A 19113-nucleotide genomic window follows, 5' to 3' on the forward strand; every position below is an offset into this window, starting at 1 on the left:
ATATACTGTTTTTATATTTATATTTTGAGGTTTTATTGAATACCAGCCAGAGTTCCTCTGTGAGAGAGAAGAGCAATTCAGAAATGTGCAAAAAAATAACAACAGAATAGACATAAATATAATAAAACATATAAAATAAAACAATTATACACAGAGAGAGAGAGAGAGAGAAATATACAATATACAGTAAAATATAAAATAAAAAAATATTTCAAAAAGTACGGGCTTTTCGGGAAGGACACAGAAGCGGGACACAAATGCTCACAATTTTCCGTGATGTTCACAACCCCATGTCTGTTGTGTGTCCAGGTGTGTGTGTGTGTGTGGTATTTTTAGATGCACCTGCAAGAAATATTAGGCCACCCAAGTTTGATAAATCCTCAATTAATGTCAGCAGGAAAGAAAAACCAGCCAAGATCATCCATGATTGTTTCACTGATACACCCTCTCCGAAAAGACCCCGTTGCTATCGATCCTTCATTGCAGGTAACCCTCGACTTACGACGGACCGTTCGAGGTAACCACAGCATTGAAAAAAGCGACTTACGACCCGTTTTTCACAATTAATGACCATCGAAGCCTCCTCCGCGATCACGGTCAGGCTTGGCAACTGACTCATATTTATGACCGTTGTGTCCCGGGGCCACATGATCCCCTTTTGCGACCTCCTAACAAGCCAAGTCCACAGGGAAGCCGGGTTCACTTAACGACTGTGTGACTTGAGCAAATGGCAGGGCTTCACTTAACAACGGTGGCAAGAAAAATTGTAAAAGTGGGGGCAAAGTGAGCTTAAGAAATGTCTCACTTAGCAACATAAACGGTGCATCCCATTGCAGTTGTTAAGCTGAGGACCAATTATTGTGCATATTTCTTTTGAGAAGGGGGGGGAGATTATACCGGTACTCCTCGACTTATGACCCCAAAGACTGTTGCTAAGCGAGACAGTAGCTTAAGCGAGTTTTGTCACATTTTATAACCTTTCTTGCACAGTTGTTAAGTGAATCTGGCTTCCCTCATTCACTTTGCTTGTCAGAAGGTCGCAAAAGGGGATCAGGAGACCCCGGGATACGGAAACCGTCATAAATATGAATCAGTTGCCAAGCCATCCGAATTCGGATCACGTGACCACGGGGAATGCTGCATCGGTCGCTAAGTGTGAAAAATGCCCAGAAGCCATGTTTTTTTTTCAATGCCATTGTAGCTGCAAATGGACACTAAAGAAATTGTTGTAAATGAAGGATTGCCTGTACAAATTCATGACTTAATTTTTTTGCCAGGAAAAAAAAGAATCTGACTAGAGGATTCTGGGAGTGGAAGTCCACCCCTCTTAAAGGATGCTGGCTGGGGGATTCTGGGAGTGGAAGTCCTCCCCTCTTAAACCCTGCTGGCTGGGGATTCTGGGAGTGGAAGTCCTCCCTCTTAAACCCTGCTGGCTGGGGGATTCTGGGAGTGGAAGTCCACCCTCTTAAAGGATGCTGGCTGGAGGATTCTGGGAGTGGAAGTCCTCCCTCTTAAACCCTGCTGGCTGGGGGATTCTGGGAGTGGAAGTCCTCCCCTCTTAAAGGATGCTGGATAGGGGATTCTGGGAGTGGAAGTCCTCCCCTCTTAAACCCTGCTGGCTGGGGGATTCTGGGAGTGGAAGTCCTGCCCTCTTAAAGCATGCTGGCTAGGGATTCTGGGAGTGGAAGTCATCCTCTTAAAGGATGCTGGCTGGAGGATTCTGGGAGTGGAAGTCCTCCCCTCTTAAAGGATGCTGGCTGGGGGATTCTGGGAGTGGAAGTCCTGCCCTCTTAAAGGATGCTGGCTGGGGATTCTGGGAGTGGAAGTCCTGCCCTCTTAAAGCATGCTGGCTAGGGGATTCTGGGAGTGGAAGTCATCCCTCTTAAAGGATGCTGGCTGGAGGATTCTGGGAGTGGAAGTCCTCCCTCTTAAAGGATGCTGGCTGGGGATTCTGGGAGTGGAAGTCCTGCCCTCTTAAAGGATGCTGGCTGGGGATTCTGGGAGTGGAAGTCATCCTCTTAAAGGATGCTGGCTGAGGATTCTGGGAGTGGAAGTCCTCCCTCTTAAAGGATGCTGGCTGGGGATTCTGGGAGTGGAAGTCCTGCCCTCTTAAAGGATGCTGGCTGGGGGATTCTGGGAGTGGAAGTCCTGCCCTCTTAAAGGATGCTGGCTGGAGGATTCTGGGAGTGGAAGTCCTCCCTCTTAAAGGATGCTGGATAGGGATTCTGGGAGTGGAAGTCCTGCCCTCTTAAAGGATGCTGGCTGGGGATTCTGGGAGTGGAAGTCATCCTCTTAAGGATGCTGGCTGGAGGATTCTGGGAGTGGAAGTCCTGCCTCTTAAAGGATGCTGGATAGGGATTCTGGGAGTGGAAGTCCTGCCCTCTTAAAGGATGCTGGCTGGGGGATTCTGGGAGTGGAAGTCCTCCCCTCTTAAAGGATGCTGGCTGGAGGATTCTGGGAGTGGAAGTCCTCCTCTTAAAGGATGCTGGATAGGGGATTCTGGGAGTGGAAGTCCTGCCCTCTTAAAGGATGCTGGCTGGGGATTCTGGGAGTGGAAGTCCTCCCTCTTAAAGCATCCTGGCTGGGATTCTGGGAGTGGAAGTCCACCCCTCTTAAACCCTGCTGGCTGGGGATTCTGGGAGTGGAAGTCCACCCTCTTAAAGGATGCTGACTAGAGGATTCTGGGAGTGGAAGTCCTCCTCTTAAAGCAGGCTGGCTGGGGATTCTGGGAATGGAAGTCCTCCCTCTTAAAACATCCTGGCTGGGGATTCTGGGAGTGGAAGTCCTCCCCTTAAAGCATGCTGGCTGGGGGATTCTGGGAGCTGGAGTCCACCCTCTTAAAGCAGGCTGGCTGGGGATTCTGGGAGTGAAGTCCTCCCTCTTAAAGGATGCTGGCTGGGGATTCTGGGAGTGGAAGTCCTCCGCTCTTAAACCCTGCTGGCTGGGGGATTCTGGGAGTGGAAGTCCTCCGCTCTTAAAGCATGCTGGCTGGGGGATTCTGGGAGTGGAAGTCCTCCGCTCTTAAAGGATGCTGGCTGGGTGGGGATTCTGGGAGTGGAAGTCAACCCTCTTAAAGCATGCAGACTGGGGGGATTCTGGGAGTGGAAGTCCTCCCCTCTTAAGGGATGCTGGCTGGGGGATTCTGGGAGTGGAAGTCCTCCGCTCTTAAAGGATGCTGGCTGGGTGGGGATTCTGGGAGTGGAAGTCCTCCCCTCTTAAAGGATGCTGACTAGAGGATTCTGGGAGTGGAAGTCCACCCCTCTTAAAGCCTCCTGAGGCTTGGAAAAGCTGCTCTCAGCCAGCTGCCAACCCAGAGACTGAATCTTCCCATTGTCTTGGCAGCCAAATACCTCAATTAAAATCCCACCCAACGAGCCAATCTGGTTCCAGCTGTGCAAAGGCTCCCTGAAGCCTTTTTAGCTAATGGCCTCCAGCACAGACGATAAAAACCAAATCTCCAGACTGCATCCTAGAAATAAACCAGGGTTGAGAATGTGATTTTGCAAAGGGGGACGGGACAGAAACACCTGGGCTTCCTTCTCTTCTCCAAGCCACCTGATACTTCCTTTCCAAGCAGGTAAAATGCAGGTTGTCCAATCTCTTCTTTAAAACCTCCTAAAATAGAGAAGGAAGGGAGAGAGGGAGGATGGAAGGGAGTAAGGAAGGAAGGGAGGGAGGAGGAAGGAGGGAAGAGAGGAAGGAAGGGAGGGAGGAAGGAAGGAAAGAAGGAAGGAGGGAGGGAAGAGAGGAAGGGAGGGAGGGAGGAGGGAAGGGAGGATGGAAGGGAGGAGGGAAGGGAGGAAGGAAGGAAGGGAGGATGGAAGGGAGGAGAGGAAGGGAGGAAGGAAGGAAGGAGGGAAGAGGCGGGGGAGGAAAGAAGGGAGGATGGAAGGGAGGGAGGATGGAAGGAAGGAAAGAAGGAAGGAAGGAAGAAGGAGGGAAGAGAGGAAGGGAAGGAGGGAGGAAGGAATGGAGGATGGAAGGGAGGAAGGATGAAAGAAAGGATGGGAGGATGGGAGGAAGGAAGGAAGGATAGAGGGAGGGAAGGAAGGATGGAAGAAAGAAAGGATGGAAGGAAGGAAGGAAGGAAGGAAGGAAGGAAGGAAGGAAGGAAGGAAGGAAGGAAGGAAGGGTAGTAGAGTAACTGAGTTGGATGGGACCTTGGAGGTCTTCTAGTCCAACCCCCTGCTCAGACAGGAGACCCTATATAGCAGACATGTCCAAAGTCCAGACCAGGGGCCAATTGTGGCCTGTTTTCAAATTTTGAGCAGCCCGCGGCCTCCTCTCTCTGCCGGCCCGGCATTTTTCCTATTTAACGTTAACGGTCCAAAGAACGCCAGGCTGAATGGTCGGCCCCACACATTTTCCCCTCACCAAATCTGGCCCTCCTTGCAAAAAAAGTTCAGAACCCCCCCTACACCCCCCCATATAGCATTCCAGACAAATGGTTATCCAACCTCTTCTTAAAAATCTCCAGTGATGAAGCACCCACCACCTGACGCCTTTAAGAAATGTTGATCTCTGCTGCGTGTTTAACCCTAAAAAAAATGCCCTTTTTAAAATTCCGTAATGTTTTCAAGGTTGTTCATTTTTATGGATTGCTTTTTTTTTTTTTTTAAATTGTACACCATCCTGAGTCACCTGCGCCTGATGGACAAGCTCTCTCTAAATACATTGGAGAAATGAAAATAAAATCTCAGAAGCACATCCCAGTTTTGTTGCCTTCGAGAGCCGGAGCTGTTAATGCTGAAAGCTTTCAAGGGGCGCCAGGTTGGGGAAGCAACTCCGCTCTATGCTACACGTTGCTGGGTAAGAAACCCCCAAAAATAAATAAATCCATTTATTCTGCAAAGAGAGAGAGAGAGAGAGAGAGAGAGATAAGTGTGGCTCACTGCCAATCGCCCTCCGTCACTATTGGAGTGAAAAAAAAATGCTCCTTTTGAAGGAACCATTCCTGCTTTTGAATAATAGATGCAGAGAGAGAGAGAGAGAGAGAGAGAGAGAGAGAGAGAGAGAGACCAAAAATAAAAATAAAAATACAAGATAGAAAAGCTTCTGGGTCCTTGGTGCTCTCTGAGCTTGGTGGTTTTCTTGCCGACATTTCGTCAACCGAACTAGGTAACGTCATCAGTGAAGACGCCTCAATCGGTTGGGTTGATTCAGTTAGGCTCAATTCCCAGAAAATATTTGGAAACTGGCCAAAAATTCACCCAGTTTTCTTCGGTGGGACCTGAGGTTCCGCTGGTTTCTGAAGAATTTCTAAGAAACCCCATTCCCTCCTAGCACTGATGACGTTACCTAGTTGGGTCATGAAACGTCTGCAAGAAAATTACCAAGCTCAGAGAACACCAAGGACCTGACAGCCTTCCTCCCACTCCTCCTCCTCTCCCCACCCCTTCTGACACTGATAATGCTCCCTAGTTGGGTCATGAAACGTCTGCAAGAAAACTACCAAGCTCAGAGAGCACCAAGGACCTGATAGCCTTCCTCCCACTCCTCCTCCTCCTCTCCCCAACCCTTCTGACACTGATAATGCTCCCTAGTTGGGTCATGAAACGTCTGCAAGAAAACTACCAAGCTCAGAGAGCATCAAGGACCCCAACCAGTCTGGTGCCCTCTTCCTCCTCCTCTTCCTCCTCCTCCCTCCTCTTCTACAAACCTCCCTCCCCTTCTAGCACTGATGATGTAGCCTAGTTGGGTCATGAAACGTCTGCAAGAAAACAACCAAGCTCAGAGAGCACCAAGGATGCCACAGTTCTCCTCCTCCTCCTCCTCCTCCTCCTCCTCCTCCTCCTCAAACCTCCCTCTATTCCAGCCCTGATGACATGACCCAGCTGGGTCACGAAACGTCTGCAAAAAAACCACCCAGCTCAGACAGCACCAAGGACCCCACAGTTCCAACCCTGAGCTACAAACATTCCCTTTTATCGGTATTGTTTCCTGCTTGCTCGGTGGCCTAGTCCAGGGGGTCTCCAACCTTAGCTTTGCTGGCTGGGGAATTCTGGGAGTTGAAGTCCTCCAGGCTTAAAGTGGCTAAGGTTGGAGACCCCTGGCCTAATCTTAACCTTAATGTTCATCTCTGCTTCTATGAATGTCAGTTGCTGGTTTTCCAGGTACGGTGTAATCCCCAGAGACCCAGCCCTGCTTTCTATACACACACACACACACACACACACACACACACACACACACCATGCTCTTCCTGTCCTGCTTCCACGGGGAAGTGGCAGCCCCGAGATCGCGGGAGGCCATATTTCAACTGATTAAACGCCCGGGCCCCAAACAGCCATCTGCTAACTCTCGTTTGCAAAACCTACCTCTGGAAATTCAATAAACCCAAAAACAGAAGCAGGGAGATTGGAAAGCGAGAGGGGGGGGGGAAGGAAGCCCCCCCCACCCTCATCCCCACACTTCCCCTGACTCATAACTCATTCTCGAAAGTAATTATAGTTTTTATATCCCTATCAGAAGGCAACAGAGTTTGTCGGGGTTTTTATTGGCACACCAGCTATTCTGCCAAGGTCACCGGCAAAAAAAAAGATTTCTCCTTTGCCGACATGGGAGGAAGGTCAGGATAGCGTTTAAAAAAACAAAACAAAAAAGAAATTGGATCCAGGTAGTCCTTGCCGCATGACAGTTCGTTTAGCGACCAGCGGACGTTACGATGCTGAAAAAAAGCGACCTGGGACCATTGTTCACCTATATACGACCATTTGTTTTAGTGTTTCCAGGATTGTCGGGTCAAAATTTGATATTTTGTCCTGTCCTAGGCACAACAGCCCGGTTGGGTGACATGGGGCCAATCACCAGGAGACTGAGAGTTCTAGTCCCGCCTTAAGCATGGAAGCTGGCTGGGTGATTTTGGGCCAATCACCAGGAGACTGGGAGTTCTAGTCCCAATTTAGGCATGAGAGCCACCTAAGTGGCTTTGGGCCAATCACCAGGAGACTGGGATTTCTTGTCCCGCCTTAAGCATGAAAGCTGGCTGGGTGATTTTGGCCAATCACCAGGAGACTGGGAGTTCTAGTCCCAATTTAGGGAGGCCAATCACCAGGAGACTGGGAGTTCTAGTCCCGCCTTAAGCATGAAAGCTGGCTGGGTGATTTTGGGCCAATCACCAGGAGACTGGGAGTTCTAGTCCCAATTTAGGCATGAGAGCCACCTAAGTGGCTTTGGGCCAATCACCAGGAGACTGGGATTTCTAGTCCCGCCTTAAGCTGGAAGCTGGCTGGGTGATTTTGGGCCAATCACCAGGAGACTGGGAGTTCTAGTCCCAATTTAGGCATGAGAGCCACCTAAGTGGCTTTGGGCCAATCACCAGGAGACTGGGATTTCTAGTCCCGCCTTAAGCATGAAAGCTGGCTGGGTGATTTTGGGCCAATCACCAGGAGACTGGGAGTTCTAGTCCCAATTTAGGCATGAGAGCCACCTAAGTGGCTTTGGGCCAATCACCAGGAGACTGGGAGTTCTAGTCCCAATTTAGGCATGAGAGCCACCTAAGTGGCTTTGGGCCAATCACCAGGAGACTGGGAGTTCTTGTCCCGCCTTAAGCATGAAAGCTGGCTGGGTGTCTTTGGGCCAATCACCAGGAGACTGGGAGTTCTAGTCCCAATTTAGGCATGAGAGCCACCTAAGTGGCTTTGGGCCAATCACCAGGAGACTGGGAGTTCTTGTCCCGCCTTAAGCATGAAAGCTGGCTGGGTGTCTTTGGGCCAATCACCAGGAGACTGTGAGTTCTAGTCCCAATTTAATCATGAAAGACACATAGAATAGAATAGAATAGAATAGGAGAGGAGAGGAGAGGAGAGGAGAAGAGAAGAGAAGAGAAGAGAAGAGAAGAGAAGAGAAGAGAAGAGTTGGAAGGGACCTTGGAGGTCTTCTAGTCTAACCCCCTGCCTAGGCTGGAAACCCTACACCACTTCAGACAAATGTTATCCAAAATCTTTTAAAAAACTTCCAGTGTTGGAGCATTTACAACTTCTGGAGGCAAGTTGTTCCAAGTTGTTCCTAGGTGACTTTGGGCCAATCACCGGGAGACTGGGAGTTCTAGTCCCAATTTAGGCACAAAACCCGGCCGGGTGACTTTGGCCCAGTCCTTCTCTCTCTGCCCAACCCGCCTCACAGGGTTGTTGTTGTGAGGAAAATAGAGGGAGGAAGAAGATGTGTTGGCTATATATTCGCTGCCTTGAGTTATTTGTAAAAACTAGGTGAGATACAAATAGCAAACCGACATCAAGGTTTAAGATTAGATATAATGGCACCCACAGACCGAATTGGAAGCAGTGAGATTAAAATGAATTAGTTTTGCTTGACTTACTGTGGCAAACTCGTTCCAAGAGCACCAACCCCACCTCTGGCACCGTTCTCACACAAAAGAGCAGTAGCCACAAACGAGTGGGCTGGGGACCACTGGTGGTCCGTGAGTAAATTTTGGTGGTCTGCAGAGAAATGTCACCCCCAAAGCAATTAATCCAGGCTGCGCGGGAACACAAGGCTGCACCGCCCACAAGGCCCGTGGGAAGACAAGGCTTGTGTCACTTGCATTGCGAACAACACAAGGTAGTGAGGGGAGGAGGGAAAGGGAGGAAGGGGGGGGGAACTTGCCCCACTCGCCCCATGTGCCTTACCTGGGCACCGGGCTGCTTCTTTCTTCTTCCGCTTTTGGCTGCATGCAAGGAAAGCAGCAAAAGTCTTTCTTTCTCTCATCCAAACTCCACCAGAAATGTGTCTTTGCGACCCTGCAAGGCCTCTCGCTCCTAAGAGGCTGCACCGGCAAAGACTCATTTCTGGTGGAGTCTGGGGGAGAGAAAGAAAGACTTCTGCGGCTTTCCTTGCACGAAGCCAAAAGTCTCAGTCTCAGTCTCTCTCTCTCTTTCTCTCTCTGTCTCTCTCTCTCACTCACCCTGAGAACGGAGCTGGAGACGGTATCCTGCGATCCCAAATAAAGAACGGATCGATCGGTAGGAAAAAGGGGTGGGGGATTTTCCCAGGGTCTCCGGTCTGCGGGATTTAAAACTATGAGTTTGATAGTCCCTGAGGTCCCAAAGCTTGGCGACCCCTGCAAAAGAGCACACCCAGTTGTTATCCGGGGTGGTGCACCCCAAAAGGCAAACTGTTCTCCTGTCTCCCTTGGTCCTTCTCTTCACTAGACTAGCCAAGCCCAGTTCCTGCAACCGTTCTTCATATGTTTTAGCCTCCAGTCCCCTCATCATCCTGGTTGCTCTTCTCTGCACTTTTTCTAGAGTCTCAACATCTTTTTTTATAGTGTGGGGACCAAAACTGAGTGCAGGACTCTAGGTGTGGTCTTACTAAGGCTTTATAGAATGGTAATAGTACCTCCTTTGATCTTGATTGTATCCCTTTGTTAATGCAATTTGGGATTGCATTGGCTTTTTTGGCTGCTGCTGCACAACATTGGCTCCTATTTAGCAGGTTGTCCACTAAGACTCAGAGATCCCCCTCCCAGTTCCTGCTATTGAGCCTGGTTTCACCCAGTCTATATATGTGTCCTTTGGGTTTTTCTTGCCTGAGTGTAGGACTTTCCTTTTCTCTACGTTGAATTTCATTTTGTTAGATACGGCCCAGGGTTCAAGTCTGTCAAGATCCCTCTGGATCTTGAGCCTATTTTCTTGGGTGTTGGCTATTCCTGCCAGCTTAGTATCATCTGCAAACTTGGTAAGTTCCCCTTCTATTCCCTCATCTAAGTCGTTAATGAAGATATTGAAGAGTCCTGGGCCTAAGACAGAACTAGCTATCTGTAATTTTTAAAAATAGGGAAAGAAAAAAGGGATTTTTTTTTGTTGTTGTTGTTGTTAGGAAACAAGGCGCCTTTTCTCTTCTTCCTTCAAACCAATTTTAGTCCCTCTGTTTGCATTTTTGGAACGAAGCCTGCAAGAAAATTATTTCGGGAAGAAAACAGGAAGATCAAGGCGACTGTTTTTCCTCCCCTCCCTGCCAGATGTCCAAGGAAAGAAAAGGAGGAACAACTCAAAATACATTGTGCAAAGAACCACGAGAATATATACAGATGCTCCTCAACTTACGACCTCAGCTGAGGCCAAAATTTCCATCGTTAAGCAAAACCATGCTTCCTTGCCACCGTCACTAAGGGAATCGCCGCAGTTCTTAAGACGGGAAGGCAGTTGTTCAATGAATCTGGCTCTCCCCGTGGACTTCGCTGGGTGGGAAGAGGGGCTGCATCTGTCATAAAGGTGAATCCATCGTCAAGTGTCCGAATTTGGATCACGTGACCGCGGGGTAGGCTGCGACGGTCGTTAAGTGTGGAAAAAACGGTCGTAAGTCACTTTTTCTCAGGGCCGTTGCAACTTTTGAATGACCACTAAGCGAATGCTTTGTAAGGTTGTTCTCTTAAGAATTGTGACACCATTCATCCATTTTCAAATATCGCACACAAAAAAGGCCTACCAGAATTTAATTTGAAAAAACCAAAATGAGGAGGGTATAATTGTAATTAACCTTTCACGGGGCTCTCAAATGAAAAAAATCTCTTGGGGATCTCTTCAGGGTCTTTGATTATTTCCATCCTTTTGAAAATAAAATAAAATAAAATGGGATGTCTACGTTTTTCCCAGCTCCCACAAAAAACCAATTTAAATGAACAAGGAATAATGGATGGAAACTGAACAAGGAGAGATTTAATCTGGAAATAAGGAGGAATTTTCTGACAGGGAGAACAATCAACCCATGGAACAGAAGTTGCCCTCGGAAGTTGTGGAGGCTTTCAAGAAGAGACTGGACTGCCCTCTGTCAGAAATGGTGTAGGGTCTCCTGCTTGGGCGGTGGGGTTGGACTAGATGACCTACAAAGTCCCTTCCAACTCTGTTAATCTGAATATATCTAAGATGATCGAAGGCCTGGAAACTAAAACATACGATGAATGGTTGCAAGAACTGGGCCTGGCTAGTCTAGGGAGGAGAAGGACCAGGGGAGACAGGAGAGCATCTTCCAATATTTGAGGGGCTGCCACAGAGAGGAGGAAGGGGGTCAAGCTATTCTCCAAGGCACCTGAAGGCCACACAAGGAACAATGGATGGAAACTGATCCAGGAGAGGCTCAACCTGGAAATAAGGAGAAACTTTCTGACAGTGAGAAACCATCAACCCATGGAACAAAATTTCCCTTCGGAAGTGGTGGGAGCATCGTCACTCAAGACTTTCAAGAAGAAATTAGACTTCCATCTGTCAGAAATGGTGTAGGGTCTCCTGCTTGGGCATTGGGTTGGACTAGATGACCTACAAGGTCCCTTCCAACTATGATGATCTGTTAAATCAATATTATGCCGGCAATTGCAAAATGTAGGACAGCGTCCTGATCTCAACAGGACCAGCTTTAAGTCATCCCAATCACATTTTCTCCGCGCAGATTTATGAGATTCCCCATTTTGCGTCCTTCTCAGCTGGTTCCCATCAAGAGAAGTCCATGGGGATTCACTTAACAACGGCATGATTCACTTAACAACTTGGCCTCCGGAAATGATGGCAGCTTCACCACAGGAGGTTTTTATGAAGAGATTGGACAGCTGTTGGTCTGAAATGGCGGAGAGTTTCCTGCTTGAGCGGGGTGGGGTGGGGTTGGACTAGATGACCTCTAAGGTCCCTTCCAACTCAATTGCAGGTAGTCCTCGATTTACACTTCATTTAGGGACCGTTCGAAGTTACGCTGGTGCTGAAAAAAGTGATTTATCGCTGTTTTTTTGCTGCCTTCCCCATGACCATGTAATTAGAATTCAGACACTTGGCAACTGACTCGTATTTATGACGGTTGCGGTGTCCTGGGGTCACCCAATCCCCTTTTGCGACCTTCTGACAAGTCAACGAGGGAAGCCAGATTCACTTAACAACCGGGCTACTAATTTAAATACTGCAGCCATTCACTTAACAACTGTGGGGAGAAGTCGTGTAAAATGGGGCAGAACTCCACTTAACAAATGTCTCCCTTAACAACAGAAGTGCTGGGCTGAATTGTTTGTCGTAATCCGGGACTACCTGTATTCTGTCGACTGCAGTGATTTGTTGAACGACAGTGAGCAAAATCACCCTCAAAGGGGGCCGAACTCATTTAATGACTGCCTTGGCGGCGCAGTGGTTAGAGTGCAGCATTGCAGGCAAGACTCTGCCCACAGCCAAGAAGTTCAGTCCTAACCAGCTCAAGTTTGTCTTAGCCTTCCATCCCTCCAAGACCAATAATGGAATGGAATGGAATGGAATGGAATGGAATGGAATAGAATAGAATAGAATAGAATAGAATAGAATAGAATAGAATAGAATAGAATAGAATAGAATAGAACAGAGTTTAGAATACAATAGAATTCAGAATACAACAGAATGGAATGGAATGGGAATAGAATAGAGACAGAATATAAGCAGAAAGAATGGAATGGAATGGAATGGAATAGAATAGAATAGAATAGAATAGAATAGAATAGAATAGAATAGAATAGAATAGAATAGAATAGAATAGAACAGAGTTTAGAATAGAATAGAGTTTAGAATACAATAGAATTCAGAATACAATGGAGTGGAATGGGAATAGAATAGAGACAGAATATAAGTAGAAAGAATAGAATAGAATAGAATAGAATAAAGAATAGAAGAGAATAAATAAAATAGAAGAGAATAAAGAATAGAAGAGAATAGAGAATAGGAGAATAAAGAATAGAATAAAGAAGAGAATAGAAAATAGAAGAGAATAAAGAAGAGAAGAGAATAAAATAAAGAATAGAAGAGGATAGAGAATAGAAGAGAACAGAATAAAGAATGGAATAAAGAATAGAAAAAGAAGAGAATAGAATAAAGAAGAGAAGACAACACAGAAGAAAAGAGAAATTGAACAGAATAGAATAGACGCATCCATACCCATCGGTGGCCCTGAATAGATCATACATTCTTCTGTACAAAATTGTTTATTGAAAACGGAACAGCCCCAGGGAGAAAAAAATCTATCCATCTATCTACGTGATTGTTAGGAGTCCAAGACAATTAGATAGCACGTAATCCATCACACCAACAATTGAACAGCTCGGGAGTAAAGCAAAAACGAAACGTTGATGAAATGCTGGCGGACAATTGTTTCTTCAGAATAGCAAAATAACACATGGGGAAGGGACCTTGGAGGTCTTCTAGTCCAACCCCCACCCCCACCCCACTCCACCCCGTTCAGGCAGAAAATGCAATTGCATCCACATTTCACCTCCCTATTATGTAATAAAGACCTATTTCCAAATGGAAGATTCTAAATACTCCCATCTTAAAATATACACACATGCACGTATGCACACGCACGCACACACATTAATTTTATTGTCACTTTAAATGTACACAAATCGGCATACATTAAATGATTTTTTGTTGCATGCCACATGTGTTTTGTGTGTGTGTTTTAAGATGAATGGACTTCAACTCCCAGAATTCCCCATCAAGCATGCTTTAAGATGAATGGACTTCAACTCCCAGAATTCTCCAGCCAGCATGCTTTAAGATGGGTGGACTTCAGCTCCCAGAATTCCTCAGCCAGCCTGCTTTAAGATGAATGGACTTCAACTCCCAGCATTCCCCACCCAGCATGCTTTAAGATGAATGGACTTCAACTCCCAGAATTCTCCAGCCAGCCTGCTTTAAGATGGGTGGACTTCAACTCCCAGCATTCCCCAGCCAGCCTGCTTTAAGATGGACTTCAGCTCCCAGAATTCCTCAGCCAGCATGCTTTAAGATGAATGGACTTCAACTCCCAGAATTCCCTACCCAGCATGCTTTAAGATGAATGGACTTCAACTCCCAGAATTCTCCAGCCAGCATGCTTTAAGATGGGTGGACTTCAACTCCCAGCATTCCCCAGCCAGCCTGCTTTAAGATGGACTTCAGCTCCCAGAATTCCTCAGCCAGCATGCTTTAAGGTGGGTGGACCTTAACTGGCTAAGGGAATTCTGGGAGTTGAAGTCCATCCCTCTTAAAGTGGACACCTTTCAAAAACACCAATCGGGGTTAGTTGCAGTAGAGGAGATCGGGAGATGCCTAGCAAATTCCCTCAATCAAACCAGGATTGTGAGCCACTTACCGGCCGCTGTCTGAATGTACCCGGCCAGGGTGCAGAGCCGTCTCTCACACTGTCCGCTGGGTAGGAAAAGGATGATGACTGCCAGCAAGGCGCTCAAAGCCAAAAGGGCGCAACCACCCACACACAACACCACACTGGTCTGGAAATAAAAGAGGGAGAACTTTGGTTAAAGACTGTCCTATGAGCGCAAAACCGCAAAGAGGCCTCATCATTCTCAGCCCTTCAGATGTTTTACAGATTGTTTTACAGATAATCCGAATTGGAAGGGACCTTGTGGGTCATCTAGTCCACCCCGCTGCCTAAGCAGGAGACCCTACACCATTTCTGACAGAGGGCAGTCCAATCTCTTCTTGAAAGTCTCCAGGGATGAAGCTCCCACAACTTCCGAGGGCAACTTCTGTTCCATCAGTTGATTGTCCTCACTGTCAGAAAGTTTCTCCTTATTTTCAGGTTGAATCTCTCTCCTTGGTCAGTTTCCAGACATTATTCTTTGTCTGGCCTTTGGGTGCTTTGGAGAATAGCTTGACCCCCACATCCTCTCTGTGTCACCCCCTCAAGTATTGGAAGACTGCTATCCTGTCTCCCCTGATCCTTCTCTTCCCTGGACTAGCCAAGCCCAGTTCCTGCAATCGGTCTTCACATGTTTTAGCCTCCAATCCCCTCATCATCCTGGTTGCTCTTCTCTGTACTTTTTCTAGAGTCTCAACATCTTTTTTTATAATGTGGTGACCAAAACTGGATGAAGTACTCTAGGTGTGGCCTTACTAAGGCTTTGTAGAGTGGTGTTAGTACCTCCCTTGATCTCGATTGTATCCCTCTGTTCATGCAATTTAGGATTGCATTGGGTTTTTTGGCTGCTGCTGCACATATTTAGCTGGTTGTCCACTAAGTCTCCAAGATCCCCCTCCCAGTTCCTGCTATTGAGCCTGGTTCCACCCAATCTATTATATGTGTCCTTTGGGTTTTTCTTGCCTGAGTGTAGGACTTTCCTTTTCTTTACACTGAATTTCATTTTGTTAGATACACGTATGTATGATGTTAACAGAAGCTAAAGGTTTAAGCTGATTCTTAGTTTAGCAACCAGTCTTAGCAAAGAAGAGCAAATAAATGATGACTAGAATAGAACAGAACAGAAAATAGGATAATATAGGAATGGAATGGGGTAGAATAGAGTAGAATAGATTTCGAATAGGATAGGATAGAATAGAATACATTTCAAATAGACTAGAATAGAATAGACTAGAACAGAATAGAAAATAGAGAATAAAGTAGAGAATGGAATGGAATGGAATAGAATAGGGCAGAATAAAGTAGAATAGATTTCGAATAGGATAGAATAGAATACATTTCAAATAGACTAGACTAGACTAGAATAGAATAGAAAATAGAGAATAAAGTAGAGAATGGAATGGAATGGAATGGAATGGAATGGAATAGAATAGAATAGAATAGAATAGAATAGAATAGAATAGAATAGAATAGAATAGAATAGAATAGAATACTTTATTGGCCAAGGAAAAGACACAGAAGGAATTTGTCTTTGGTGCATAAGCTCTCAGTGTACATAAGAAAAAATAAAATACATTCTTCAAGAATCATGAGATATAACACTTAGTGATGGTGATAGGATACTAAATAAGCCATCAAATCATACTACGGAACTAAATAAAACAATATAAATCGTAGAAATATAAGCAACATGGTTATGACTATGACCAGTGGGAAGAGATAGGTACTAGGTACTAGGAAGGATGAGAATAGTAATACAATCTTAGTAAATAGATTGACAGTGTTGTGGGAATTCGTTGTTTAGCAGAGGGCTGGCATGGGGGAAAAAACTGTCCTTGTGTCTACCGTGCTTCCTTGAAAATAAGACCCTGTCTTATATATTTTTTGCCACCCAAAAAAGGCACCAGGTCTTATTTTTGGAGGACGTCATCCACTGACCAACCTCACTTATGTGCGTTGCCTTTGGCCTCCTTTTCGCTGTCAGAGGCCTTCAGGAACTACTTCTGCAGCCAGCAAGGCTTTTCTGAAGGCCTCTGCTGCCGATAAGTGAGCTCAGGATCGATCCAGAGCTTTGTTATCATTTCCAGAGGCCTTCAGGAAAGCCTTGCCAGCCTTGCCGGCTGCAGAAGAAATGGTCCAGCAAGGCAGGTGTCAGGGTGTGCGAGGCCTGGCTACACCTGTCCAAAGGTAAGTAGTAGGGCAGCTGACCCCACTGCCATCCCCACCCTAGCTTAATTTTTACCTGTCCACTCTGGAGTGGGCGGGGTCTTAATTAGGGCTTACTTGGGGGGGTAGGGCTTATATTGGGCGCACGTGTAAAAATCAAGCTAGGGCTTACTTTCAGGGTAGGTCGTATTTTCGGGGAAACAGGGTAGTTGTTCCAGTGTGCAGTGCCCCATAGAGTTGTTTTGAGGGTAGAAATTGAGACAACGTATGTCCAGGATGTGAGGGGGGGTATGTAGATATTTTCACAGTCGTAAAACGGAGCAAAATGCACTTAGCAATTGTGTTGCTTAGTGACAAGACATCTTGGGCCCAAGTGCGGTCGTAAGCCGAGGACTACCTGCATTTGGATATTCAGGATATGACGGGGAGCAGGAAGTTGCACATCCAGCTATACGGCCGTTTCCCCCAACGCCGGATAATCTTGCAGGGGTTTAAGCATTCCTGCGAAATCTATTGTCCATGGTTCAGCCGTCGCTCTCTCCCCGGAGTAATTAAGATGCCTTGGCAGGACGATCATCGGAAATGTATTACATGCATGGTGGGATTAAGGATCGAACACGAGCGCCTATTAAAAGCCACCGTTGCAATTGGCTGCCTTGGCTGGCGTCTCGAAACGAGCTGTTGCCAACGCCACCAGCCGCATCCAAATGATTCTTAATTTTTATAAAAAAGAAGGAAAAAAAAAAGAACACGCTTCGTCGGAGAGGCTCAGTACTCACCATGGGAGTGCCGCTGCCAAGGAACGGCAGCTGTGAGGAAGTGCGCACTGTAATGGAGTGCGTTTTTTTTTTTAAAAAAATGGGACATCCGGTGCCAGGGGAGGCGAAGATGTCGGAAAACAAAGGTCAGGATGAGTCTTCTGGCAAGGCGGCAATAGCCGCAGAAAGGAGGATGTCCGACCTGTTTTGAAAATATCTGCTGTGAACTCTGTGTAGGCAACAGGAAAGGCATCTGGCCAGCAAATGCTCAGCTGTAGCCAGTCACCCTGAATCTACCCCCAAAGAGAGGTTACAGGGTTGTAAAAAAGGGAGTGGGATTTTTTTTTTTTTCCTCTCCAAAGGATCGATTAGGGTTTCATAGGTAAAAATGGGAAGACTGATTCCCAGATTTTTTTGGAAAAGCAATTTGAAGCTGATAAGAGAACACGGCCCTCATTGGGTCATGAAATGGCCTAAAAAAAAAAAACCTGGGCTCAAAGAGTACCAAGGTCACAGGAGTCTTCCTCCTCTCCCTCTCATTCTCCACTTCCTCTTTCTTTTCCTCCCCTCTTCGACACTCTACAGATCCCCTCTCTTGTAGCACTGATGATTTTACCTAGTTGGGTCATGAAATGTCTACAAGGAAACAACCAAAATTAGCACCAAGGACACCACAGTTTTCCTTCTCCTCCTCCTCCTCCTCCTCCTCTCCACAAACTCCACTCCCTTCTAGCACTGATGAGGTTTCCTAGTTGGGTCATGAAATGTCTACAAGGAAACAACCAAAATTAACACCACCACAGTTCTCGTTCTCCTCCTCCTCCTCCTCCTCCTCCTCCTCCTCCTCCTCCTCACAAACTCCACTCCCTTCTAGCACTGATGATTTTACCTAGTTGGGTCATAAAATGTCTACAAGGAAACAACCAAAATTAGCACCAAGGACACCACAATCCTCCTCCTCCTCCTCCTCCTCCTCCTCCTCCTCACAAACTCCACTCCCTTCTAGCACTGATGATTTTACCTAGTTGGGTCATAAAATGTCTACAAGAAAACAACCAAAATTAGCACCAAGGACACCACAGTTCTCCTCCTCCTCCTCCTCCTCCTCCTCCTCCTCCTCTCCACAAACTCCACTCCCTTCTAGCACTGATGAGGTTTCCTAGTTGGGTCATGAATTGTCTGCAAACCAGGCTTAGAGAGCATTAAAGATCCCATAGTTGTTGTCCTCCTCCTCCTCCTCCTCCTCCTCCTCCTCTAGCACTGATGATTTTACCTAGTTGGGTCATGAAATGTCTACAAGAAAACAACCAAAATTAGCACCAAGGACACCACAGTTCTCCTCCTCCTCCTCCTCCTCCTCCTCTCCACAAACTCCTCTCCCTTCTAGCACTGATGAGGTTTCCTAGTTGGGTCATGAAATGTCTACAAGGAAACAACCAAAATTAACACCACCACAGTCCTCCTCCTCCTCCTCCTCCTCCTCCTCCTCTCCACAAACTCCACTCCCTTCTAGCACTGATGAGGTTTCCTAGTTGGGTCATAAAATGTCTACAAGAAAACAACCAAAATTAGCACCACCACAGTCCTCCTCCTCCTCCTCCTCCTCCTCCTCCTCTCCACAAACTCCATTCCCTTCTAGCACTGATGAGGTTACCTAACTGAGTCATGAGTTGTCTGCAAACCAGGCTTAGAGAGCATTAAAGATCCCATAGTTGTTGTCTTCCTCCTCCTCCTCCTCCTCCTCCTCCTCCCTCCCTCCTCCTCCACTCCACATACCCCACTTCCTTCTACCTACGTAGTTGGATAATGAAATGTCTGCAAAAAAACAACCTAGTTCACAGAGCACCAAGGACATCACAGTCCTCCGCCTCTTTTACTCCACAAAACCCCACTTCCTTCCAGCACGATGAAGTTACCTAGTTGGGTAATAAAACATTGGCAAGAAAACAATCCAGCTCAGAGAGTACCAAGGGAGAGTTTTTCTTTTGATTTCTGACCATCTGTCAGAAATGGTGTAGGGTCTCCTGCTTGGGGGGGGGGTTGGACTAGATGACCTACAGGGTCCCTTCCAACTCTGATTATCTGTATCTGTATCCTCTTTCTCTAG

At 46.7% G+C, this 19113-nt stretch overlaps 1 protein-coding gene across 1 annotated transcript in view; it reads right to left on the bottom strand.

The window, feature by feature from the left end:
• Positions 1-19113, bottom strand: part of LHFPL7 (LHFPL tetraspan subfamily member 7) — a 74813-nt gene that overhangs the window by 34871 nt on the left and 20829 nt on the right. The window contains 1 exon segment of the mRNA XM_087924804.1: positions 14074-14212. Coding sequence (XP_087780930.1) covers positions 14074-14212 — 139 coding nt within the window.

This window comes from Pseudonaja textilis, chromosome 1, assembly GCF_049901715.1.
Source record: "Pseudonaja textilis isolate UNSWEBS1 chromosome 1, rPseTex1.2, whole genome shotgun sequence".
Classification (NCBI taxonomy): domain Eukaryota; kingdom Metazoa; phylum Chordata; class Lepidosauria; order Squamata; family Elapidae; genus Pseudonaja; species Pseudonaja textilis.